Source organism: Panthera pardus, unplaced genomic scaffold (assembly GCF_024362965.1).
Source record: "Panthera pardus isolate Hobbes unplaced genomic scaffold, ASM2436296v1 HiC_scaffold_27, whole genome shotgun sequence".
NCBI classification, from domain to species: domain Eukaryota; kingdom Metazoa; phylum Chordata; class Mammalia; order Carnivora; family Felidae; genus Panthera; species Panthera pardus.
In genome coordinates this window covers 83693955-83703556 of record NW_026526843.1, presented here as the reverse complement: position 1 = coordinate 83703556, position 9602 = coordinate 83693955, and the positions used below count along the sequence as shown (strand labels likewise).

General features: G+C 45.8%; 1 protein-coding gene across 2 annotated transcripts; it reads right to left on the bottom strand.

The window, feature by feature from the left end:
* Positions 1-8946, bottom strand: UXT (ubiquitously expressed prefoldin like chaperone). 2 transcript variants are annotated; one of them, XM_019417611.2, is made up of 7 exons: positions 8822-8944; positions 8534-8640; positions 7029-7110; positions 6822-6889; positions 6444-6551; positions 320-383; positions 2-101 (listed from the first exon to the last, which is right to left on the bottom strand). In XM_019417611.2, exons 2-7 carry the CDS (start codon positions 8629-8631, stop codon positions 48-50), a joined length of 474 nt encoding a protein of 157 aa, XP_019273156.1. In that variant the 5' UTR covers positions 8632-8640; positions 8822-8944; the 3' UTR covers positions 2-47. The 2 variants fall into 2 exon arrangements, with proteins under 2 accessions (XP_019273157.1, XP_019273156.1); XM_019417612.2 differs by lacking the exon at positions 320-383 and having other exon boundaries at positions 1-101; positions 8822-8946.
* Between the last annotated feature and the right edge of the window lie 656 nt (positions 8947-9602).

Genomic DNA, 9602 nt, shown 5'->3' with positions numbered 1-9602 from the left:
CTCAAAGGCATTCAGGCTCTTTAATGTCTGGGGAGGCAGGGAAGAAGTCAATGGTGAGGTGTCTCCGGGAAATTCTGCAGGCCTTGCAGCTCTCTAAGCCCCTGAAAAAAGAGGACAGAAGAGATTGAACAGAGACTGGGTCCAGGCACCATCCCAGGCTTGCTCTGACCTCCCCTCCCTCAGAGCCAGCCTGGCTCCAGCTTGGCTCCAGCTTAGAGAGAAAGATGGTCTTTCTCGTCCCTGGCTCTCTCCCTTCCTCAGGTCACCACCCTGAACACATTCGGAGACAGAGTCTGGGAGTGGGGTGAGCTGCTCTCACCTCTAGCAACATGTGGATATGGGCCTTGATATTCATGGAGTCCTTGGTGAGGCTGTCGCTGAGCCTGGAGAAAAGAAATAAGAAAGGGCGAAGTGGGCCCCACTTAGGCTCATGAGGATGCTGCTTCCTCATCACTTCAAGAACTACCTGTGTCCTGGATGACTTCCATGTGGCAGGTGGAACCTACTGCCTCACCTGCTCCTATGTGGAGATACCCTGCCACCACCTGGACTGCACTGATTCAGAGACATTTATTGAATCCCCTACTCTATGCCAGGCACTTTTAGGGACTGGGGAGAGAACAACAAACGCAACAAACACAAATCTCAGCCTTATGGAGCTTGAGTTCTCATTAAGAGGGACAAATGGTGGAATGACATACAGAGTGTGTCGGATGGCTATAAGTAAAATGAAAAAGTCAAATGATAAGAGACGATAAGGAGTGTGGGAGTGGGGCTACAATTCTAATTAGAGTACTTACAAATGACTGTACTGAGAAACATTTGACTAAAGACTTAAAGTGGACCACGTGGATCTATGGAAGATGAATGTTCTGGACACAAGGGCCAACACATGCAAAGGTGTGAGTGTACCTGGCATGTCTGAAGGACAGCAACGAGGCCAGTGTGGCTGGAGAAGAATAAGCGAAGGGGGACTGTAGGAGGGGAGGTCAGAGAAGTAAGCCACAATCGTGTAAAACCCACCAGGCCATGGTAAGGACTCTGACTTTTACTCTAAGTGAGATGGGAGCCAAGGGAGGCTTGTGATCAGAGAAGGAATGTGAACCGACTAGGGTTTAAGAGGATTCACCTGGCCGCTTTGTGGAGGACTGGGGATAAGGAAAGCTAGTGTGGGAGCAGGAAGTCCAGTGAGAAGGCTACTGTAATAGTCCAGGTGAGAGATGGAGACTCAGACCGCAGTGGCAGCAGCTTAAGTGATGAGAAGTGACTGGATTTGGAACATACTTGGAAGGTAGGGTCAACAGGATTTAGCAAAGGTTGGATATCAGGTGTAAGAGGACTCAAAGAAGATGCCAAAGCCTAAGCCTGGAAGCTTAACTGGGCCTAACTGGGAAGCTGGAGTTGTCTGAAACCACTCTGGCTCTTGACTACGGAGTTACATAAACCAGTCAATTCCTTATATCTTAATGTTTGTTTATTTTTGACAGAGAGAGAGACAGACAGAGAGAGCATGAGCAGGGGAGGGGCAGAGAGAGAGGGAGACACAGAATCCAAAGCAGGCTCCAGGTTCCGAGCTGTCAGCACAGAGCCCGCCGCAGGGCTTGAACTCACAGCGAGATCATGACCTGAGCCGAAGTCTGACGTTCAACTGACTGAGCCACCCAGGTGCCCCTCAATTCCTTATATCTTAGAAGCCAACTGGGATAAGTCTCACTCAAAAGAATCCTAACTGATACCAAAGGTCAAGGAAGGCCCTTTTGAAGAATGAAGAATGAGTAAGAGTTAAACAGTAAGAGGGTCTTTTCCCCCCAAAAGGCCAAGAGGCAGGAAAGAGCTTTTGGAAGAGCTGTTCAGGAAGTCAGAGTGTTAGGAATTAAGTGAATGGTGGACAGAAAGTCCAAGATAAGGTCCAAGAAGTAGGAAGGGGCTAGATCACGCAGGGTCTTGATACTGTGATAAGGAGAAATATGGATTTTATTGTGCTGAGCTATCACAGAAGTCAATTTTAGGCAAATTAAATACAGTAAGAAAAGTATAACAACATAGAATGTTGAATTGGAAAAAAAACAGTATTGTAAACCCATTTGTATATCAATGTCTCCCAAATTTATATTTTCAGTCCAGACCCCTCTCCTGAACTCCAGCCTTGGGGGTTTTAACCACATCTTCAAAAACTTCCAATGTTAAACAAGCACCCCATGCTTAACAGGTCCTAGACTGAACTCCTGATCTTCCCCATCCAAATCTTCCCCTTCTCTATCTTCTCCCTCTCAGATAATGGCAACTGCATCCTTCCAGTTATTCAGCCCAAAACTCTTATACCCCACATCCTATCAGGCATTCTATTTAAAATTACAATCGCTCCATCCCAGGCAATGTGTCTTTTCCTTTCACTATTAAAGTATAATTGGTACAGAACAGAGTTTCAGGGGTACAACAATGAGTCAATATTTATACACATTGTGAAATGATCACCACAATAATACTAACCCTAACCTGTTACCATACAAAGTTACAAAAAAAAGTTTTCCCAGTGTTTCTTCTCTCCATTCCATGCTTTTCTCTGTAGCATAGTCAACCTGTGTGACATACTGTATCATTTACTTATTTTTTATTATCTGGCTCCCCTGACTAGATAAGCTGTGTAAGGGCAGAGAACAGATTGGTCTGCTTTGTGCCCTGCTGTATCCCTAGGAACCGAACAGTGCATGGCACATAGTAGTCACCCAATGTACGTTGAATAAATAATTAACTACTCTGTTCAAAGGAACCTGAAGTCCTCAGAAGATGGTTGAGTCTATGTTTAAAGACAAGAAATAGGGGTGCCTGGGTAGTTTAGTCGGTTCAGTGTCTGACTCTTGATTTCTGCTCAGGTCATGATCCAAGGGTCGCAGGATCAGACCCTGCGTTGGGCTTTGTGCTCAGTGTGGAGCCTGCTTAAGATTCTCCCTCTCTCTCTCTCTCCCTCTGACCCTCTCCCTGACTCCTGGCACTATTTAAAAAAAAACACAAAAAAAGACAAGAAATAAATGAAGCCTGGTATTGTTGTCAGAGAGCAAGAATGCTTTCAAGAATATCTGGGGTAGGGGCCCCTGGGTGACTCAGTCAGTTAAGCATCCAGCTCTCGATTTTGGCTCAGGTCATGATCTCATGGTTTTGTGAGTTTGAGCCCTATGTTGGTCTTTGTGCTGACAGCCTGTTTGGGATTCTCCCTCTTTCTGTTCTTCCCCTGCTCATGCTCTCTGTCTCTGTCTCTCTAAATAAATAAATAAATAACTAAATAAATAAATAAATAATTAAAATTTAAAAAATAAAAAAAACTAAAATAAACTCACAAAAAACATATTAAAAAAAATATCTGGGGTGGTACTCAAAGAACAGAGCAGTGAACCTGATCAGATTCTAAGGGCAATTTGAACATCAATGAAAATAACAAAATTAGTTAATGGTACAAGCTTAGTCTATGAAAGACTATGAGTTGCAACATTTTTTAAAAAGGAGAAAAATACAAAGTCTACCAAATGCTAGTTGTAACACAAATGGAAGATGTTTATTTTTTTGCTACTGATTTAAATATGTAAGGCAGTGTTAATGGTAAAATAGTTATTCTGTCTCTCCTTTTTAAATTAATTAATTAATTATTTATTTATTTTTAAAGTTTGAGACTGAGTGAGTAGAGGAGGGGCAGAGAGAGAGGGAGAAAGAGGGAATCCCGAGCAGGTTACACACTGTCAACGTGGAGCCCAACACAGGGCTTGAACCCATGAACTATGAATGAGATCATGACCTGAGTCAAAACCAAGAGTCAGACATTTAACCGACTGAGCCACCCAGGTGCCCGCCCCAAATTCTTTTTTTTTTTTTTAAAGATTTTATTTATATTTTTATTTTATTTAAAAAAAAATTTTTTTTAATGTTTATTTTTGAGACAGAGAGAGACAGAGCATGAACGGGGGAGGGTCAAAGAGAGGGAGACACAGAATCTGAAATAGGCTCCAGGCTCTGAGCTGTCAGCACAGAGCCCGACGCGGGGCTTGAACTCACTGACCGCGAGATCATGACCTGAGCCGAAGTCAGCCGCTCAACCGACTGAGCCACCCAGGCGCCCCAAAAGATTTTATTTTTAAGCAATCTCTATACCCAATATGGGGCTCAAACCCACAACCCTGAGATCAAGAGTTGCATGCCCCACTAACTGAGCCAGCCGGGCACCCCTATTCTCTGTCTCTTCTATAGTTACACGTCTCTTTATGATGTGGATGTGTATTCTTTTCTGTGTAATCAAGAAGAATATACACAAAGATAAGATCCTCCCACTCCCCCCAAAATAATACTAAGAATAGGAAGGACTGACAGGCCATTTGGTTACATAAAAAAACAGAGGGGGTGTGGAGAGGGGAAGTTAGTTCAAAGTGAGTTGCAAGTAAAAAAGTCTTTTCAAAATGAGAGTGAACTACCCCACAAATTTTCATCTCCTAGAAAGATTAAACTTCTAGAAGCCTTACTAATTACAATAAACTAATAAATGATTCAATCACATTTCTCATCACAATAACCAACCAGGCACTGACAATATATTTATTAAAAATTTTTTAAAAATGTTTATTTATTTTTGAGAGAGAAAAAGAGAGGAAGAGCAGGGGATGGGCGGTAAGGGGGCGGGGGGAGTCCCAAGCAGGCTCTGCGCTGACAGTGGAGGGCTCGGTCCCACAAACCATGGGATCATGACCTGAGCCGAAATCAAGAGCTGGACTCAACCAAATGAGTCACCCAGGTGCCCCAGGTACATTTTGGGGGAAAGACAGCAAGTCTCAAAAAAATTAAAATCTACCTGAAGGCTCAGGAATCCTGTGACATACAAAGGAAAGCTTTGTTATAAATAAAACAAATGGATGTGGTCTAAATGACCAGTAGTTCAGAACTGTGTTGGCCCATGAAAGCAGCCCCTTGACCCCTCCACCAATTGGTCTGATCACTAAGATTAAGAAATCTCAGCAGGTCTGAGGCTCTTTTGGGTCTACTAACACCGAAACCCTGGAAAGGTTTGAAAAGAGAAGAATCACTAAAACCACAAGAGAGGCAATGCTGGAAGAAATGAATGTAGGAATAAATATAACCCAGAAGGAATTTTAGATGAGTGGTATTCACTCTTGTGAGATGATATTAATCTAAATGCATTGCTCAGTGTCCCCTCTCTTGGCAATTCTGCTACATGGCTGTCACAGTGGTCCTCTTGCCAGGAAGGCTCTTCCCCAGATAGCCCCTGGGAGGCCTTCCTTAGCTACATTTCAAACCTCTCATCCACACTCCCAATTTCCCTTCCCTGCACAAAGCCTTAAACTCAATTGGAGCCCATACTTTCTCCCCACATTACCTCCCTGCTGCCATCACCAGAAATCTGCTTCAATCCCCACTTCAATCTGTTTCCAACATACCCTTTTTAAAAAAAAAAAAAAAAAAGTTTGTTTATTTTTGAGAGAGAGAAAGAGTGCGAGCTGGGGAAGGTCAGAGAAAGAGGGAGACACAGAATTTGAAGCAGTCTCCAGGCTCTGAGCTGTCAGCACAGAGCCCAACGCGGGGCTCGAACTCACTGCAAGATCAGGACCTGAGCTGAAGTCGGACACTCAACCGACTGAGCCACGCAGGCGCCCCTCCAACATTCGACAGACACAGAATGCCTACTTCATGCCATGTACTATTCTGGTCACTTGGGGGTATGGACAAAATATCTCCCTTTGTTAAGCTTACATCCTAATGGGCAAAGGCAATGAATTTTAGAAAGAAGTAAAATTACACAGTAAACATTGAGAGGTCATAAGTAGAACAAGGGAGGGGAATGAGGAGAGCCAGGGGTCGTGATTTGACAGTTAGGCTACGGAAGTCCTCATTGAGGAGGTGACATTTGAGAAAGACTTAAACTGAGTTAGGGGAAAGGAAGCCAGGCGTGTACCTGGGGAAAGAGTGTTACAGGCAGAAAGCACAGTCACTGCAGTCAGGTGGGCTTGTTCTGAGGGTGTTTAAAGAAGCCTGGGAAGGTCAGTGTGGTGAGAGCACAGTGGATGAGCAGACAACTTAGGAGGAGGTGAAGTCAGAGATAGTTTGTTTTACTGTTACTGATTTATAGGCCAAAACCTCCTGGATCTGGTCAAAATTAGGCCTTCAAAAAACCCTTCTGTCTGCCTCCCCGCCACCAAGTATGGAGCCTGGCATACAGCAGATAGCCAATAAATGTTTGTGTGGATGGACAATACAAAGAGCATTTATTGAGTGCTTACTATGTACTATACTTGGGGCTCAGCTTTGTATCTCCACTGTCCTCAGCCCTAGCCTTGAGGAGGAGGGGAGATGGGCCCTGAAGTATCATCCCAGGCAGCCATGGGGAAAGGGAGAAGGGTGTTGCAAATGGTGGTATTTTAGACACTATCCTCATAGAATGGACTTACTCTGTGAGGAGGTTGCTCTTACGATCAATGAACTTGAGGGCTTCTGCCAGGGTCAACTCCAGGAAAAAACCATATCCAAGGGCCACATAGATTCGTGAAGTGTCTGGGCTGAGGAAACAATGGTTAGAGGAAGAGCGGGATGTCCTTATCACTGCATACTATACAGTTTATTAGAGAGGGTTTTTTTTTTTAATCCCCTCCTCCCACCTTCCCCAAATTGAAGCTCTGGGAGGGCAGGGATTTTGTCCTATTTGATTTACTGTCACATCCCCAGCACTTAGCACAGTGTCTGGTAAATAGCAAATAGTCAAAAAAATATCTGTTGAATGAAGAGGGGAGCTGAACCCTGTGGGCTCATAGGGGCAGGTAGACACTCACACAACTGTGTCAACGAAGAAGTTACAGCCCAAATCCACCTGCATATATAACTCCGAGGGCTTAGCTTCCTGTGGGGCCAGGGAAAAAGAGGTAGGGGTCAGTGGTCAACTTTTAGGTCAGCTGACAGGTTTTGGTCTGGGGTCTCTCCTCCCATCCCCCTCCCTTGTCCACATACACCAAAATGGTACCAAACCTTGGTGTCTTTACCTGAAGTCGCTCAATGACATTTCTCAGTTGAAGGTATTTGGCCAGCTGCTCATATACCTTGTCACGATGGTCCAGGACTTTTCTGATGGGACAAGAGGAGAATGGTGACCAACAGGAAGCCCTGGCCCTCTCAGAATACCTCACAGTATGACCCTCTGAGACCCTCATGTCACCATGCCCTAAAGAAGCATTTTAGTGCAGAAGTGAAGGTTTGGATTGTGAGTCAGACTGCTTGGGTTTGAATCTAGGCTCTCTTTTTTGACTAGTCGTGTGACTTTGGCAAGTAAGTAACCTCTTTAGGACCCAATTTACCTACCTATAAAATAGGGATGACAATTATTACCTCAGAGTCATAAAGAGAATTACATGAGCGTTTACTATAAAGTACTTATAGGGGTGTCTGGGTGGCTCAGTGGGTTAAGCACCTGACTCTTGATTTGGGCTCAGGTCATGATCTCACAGTCGTGAGACTGGGCCCCAAGTTGGCTGCCCACTGAGCGTGGAGCCTGTTGGGGATACTCTGCCCCTCTGCTGCTTGCACACTCTCTCTCAAAAATAACATAAAAAGAGCACTTAAAATAGTGCCTGCCAAATAGTAAGATCTATGTATGTATTAGTTAATATTTATTAGTATTATTATTAAAAAAATTTTTAATGTTTACTTTAGTTTTGAGAGGGAGAGAGAGAGAGAGAGAGAGAGAGAGAGAGAGAGAACATGAGCAGGGGAGGGGCACAGAGAGAGAGAGAGAGAGAGAGAGAGAGAGAGAGAACTGTAGGTAGGTGGGATCCAGGCTCTGCGTTGTCAGCATAGAACCTGAGGTGGGCCTCGAACTCACAAACTGTGAGATCATGACCTGAGCCGAAGTCAGATGCTCAAGGACCCAGCCACCAAGGCGCCCCTATTTCTTAGTATTGTTATCACACTGCCAATGCCTCTTTCCAATCAGAATGTCCCATTCTCTAGAAAATTCCTCCATCTCTTTTAGGATGTTTAAGGTCCTATTTCTGAATACTCTATTTCCTACTCAGACTAGTAAGGATAGTAATAATTTTTCATGCTCATTGAGCCTGTAGTATCCATATTAAATTCTTTACAAGGAATGAACACAATGAAAACTCAAAACAACCCCGAGGAAGGTCCCATCAACTTTCCCATATCACAGATAAGAAAACTGAGGCACAAAAAGGCGAGACGGGGTACACCGTCTTCACAGGATGGAGAAAAGGCCAAGCGAAGGATTTGAACCCAAAAACTACCGGTTTGGAGCCCAACTCGGCCCGAGATGGGAGGCTGCACATGCGCGGACACACCCTCTGCTAAGACCGCCACATCCCAGTCCAGTCGCACCCCGGATGTCGTCGCCCCTCCTTCCCCGCTCGATGGGCGCACGGGGCCGACCTCCGAACGTCTTCCCCACCAATCAGAAGGCTAGGCCCTGACTTCAAACGCCCCGCCTCCCCACGTGGAACGTTCCAAACGCCCGGCCCTCCACACTGTCACTCACCGCAGGTCCCGCTGCAGCACGTCGCAGATGAAGGCCTCATAGCGCAGCACTTTCTCCCCTGTGGATTCCAGCGCCCGCCGTTTAGGGGGCGTCGCCATGATGGGCTCCTGAGGAATGTGAGGGGGGGGGGCAGACCACGTTGATCACTCAGTTTGGCCTCAAGCACGGTACATCTGCACCCCCTCAACAGCCGAAGTGGGCTCGTCCGACTCCTGCCAGGGGTTCTGCCTTCAGCCCCTCCCAACTCTGGGACCTTGCCACCCAGGGACACCCAAACGCGGCCCTCACCTTAGAGCCGCCGGCAATAAGAACAGTTGCTATAAACCGCGGCTTCCGGGTGGCGCGGGTGAATGACGTACGCTAAGGGCGAGGGCCAACCAAATAGCCAGGTGGGGAGGGGCCGCTCTGAAGGGATGAAAACCGCCGAAGCAGAGGCGAGAGGGGCGGGGCTTTAGGGAATCCGGTGAGAGTACTAGACAGCAGCGTGTGGGAACAGGGATGCGCGCGGAGCCTGTGGGGACCGCGCGTGGCTCGCGGGGGCGGGCCTTAATGGGATTTGGCGGGTTCTGGGTGAGGCGGGGCGTGCAGGTGGAGGTAGAGAGAGAGTAAAGCGTTTGGTATTTAAAAGTCAGAGCTTCGGAAGCAGCCAGACAAGAATTGATTTTGGTTCTGGTTTGTAAAAAGGAGAGAGTACATCCCTGTGATCTATCGCCGTGGATTTGATTCTTCACACGGGAGATTTGGGTTTGGCTCCCGGTAATGGGGATGGATGTGAGCATTAAAAAAATTTTAAATGGAGACAGAGGTCCTAAAATTCATCTTTGGTAACTCCGGCTTTGCAGCTCGCAATTCCATAACCAGGATCCGAGCAGATACTGACAACACACTATGTCTATTACTTCATTTAGTAGAGGCGTCAAGTGGCGGGTCGCTGAAGTCCTCTGCTCGAGATCAGCTACTCTGTAGTTAGAAATAGTTCCAATGTCTTTATTTAAATGTGTAAACTTTTTATTCATTCGTATGCGCTGAAGCTAATGAATTTATTTTTCTATGTTCGATTTTCAAATAA

Excerpts from the sequence above, each read along its gene's own strand:
- UXT (XM_019417611.2), bottom strand. The coding sequence starts at position 8,631 with ATGGCGACGCCCCCTAAACGGCGGGCGCTGGAATCCACAGGGGAGAAA. Across the intron at positions 7,111-8,533 it reads GTGCTGCAGCGGGACCTGCG|AAAAGTCCTGGACCATCGTG; the intron begins GTGAGTGACAGT and ends TTGTCCCATCAG. Across the intron at positions 384-6,443 it reads AAGAGCAACCTCCTCACAGA|GCTCAGCGACAGCCTCACCA; the intron begins GTAAGTCCATTC and ends TCTTTTCTCCAG.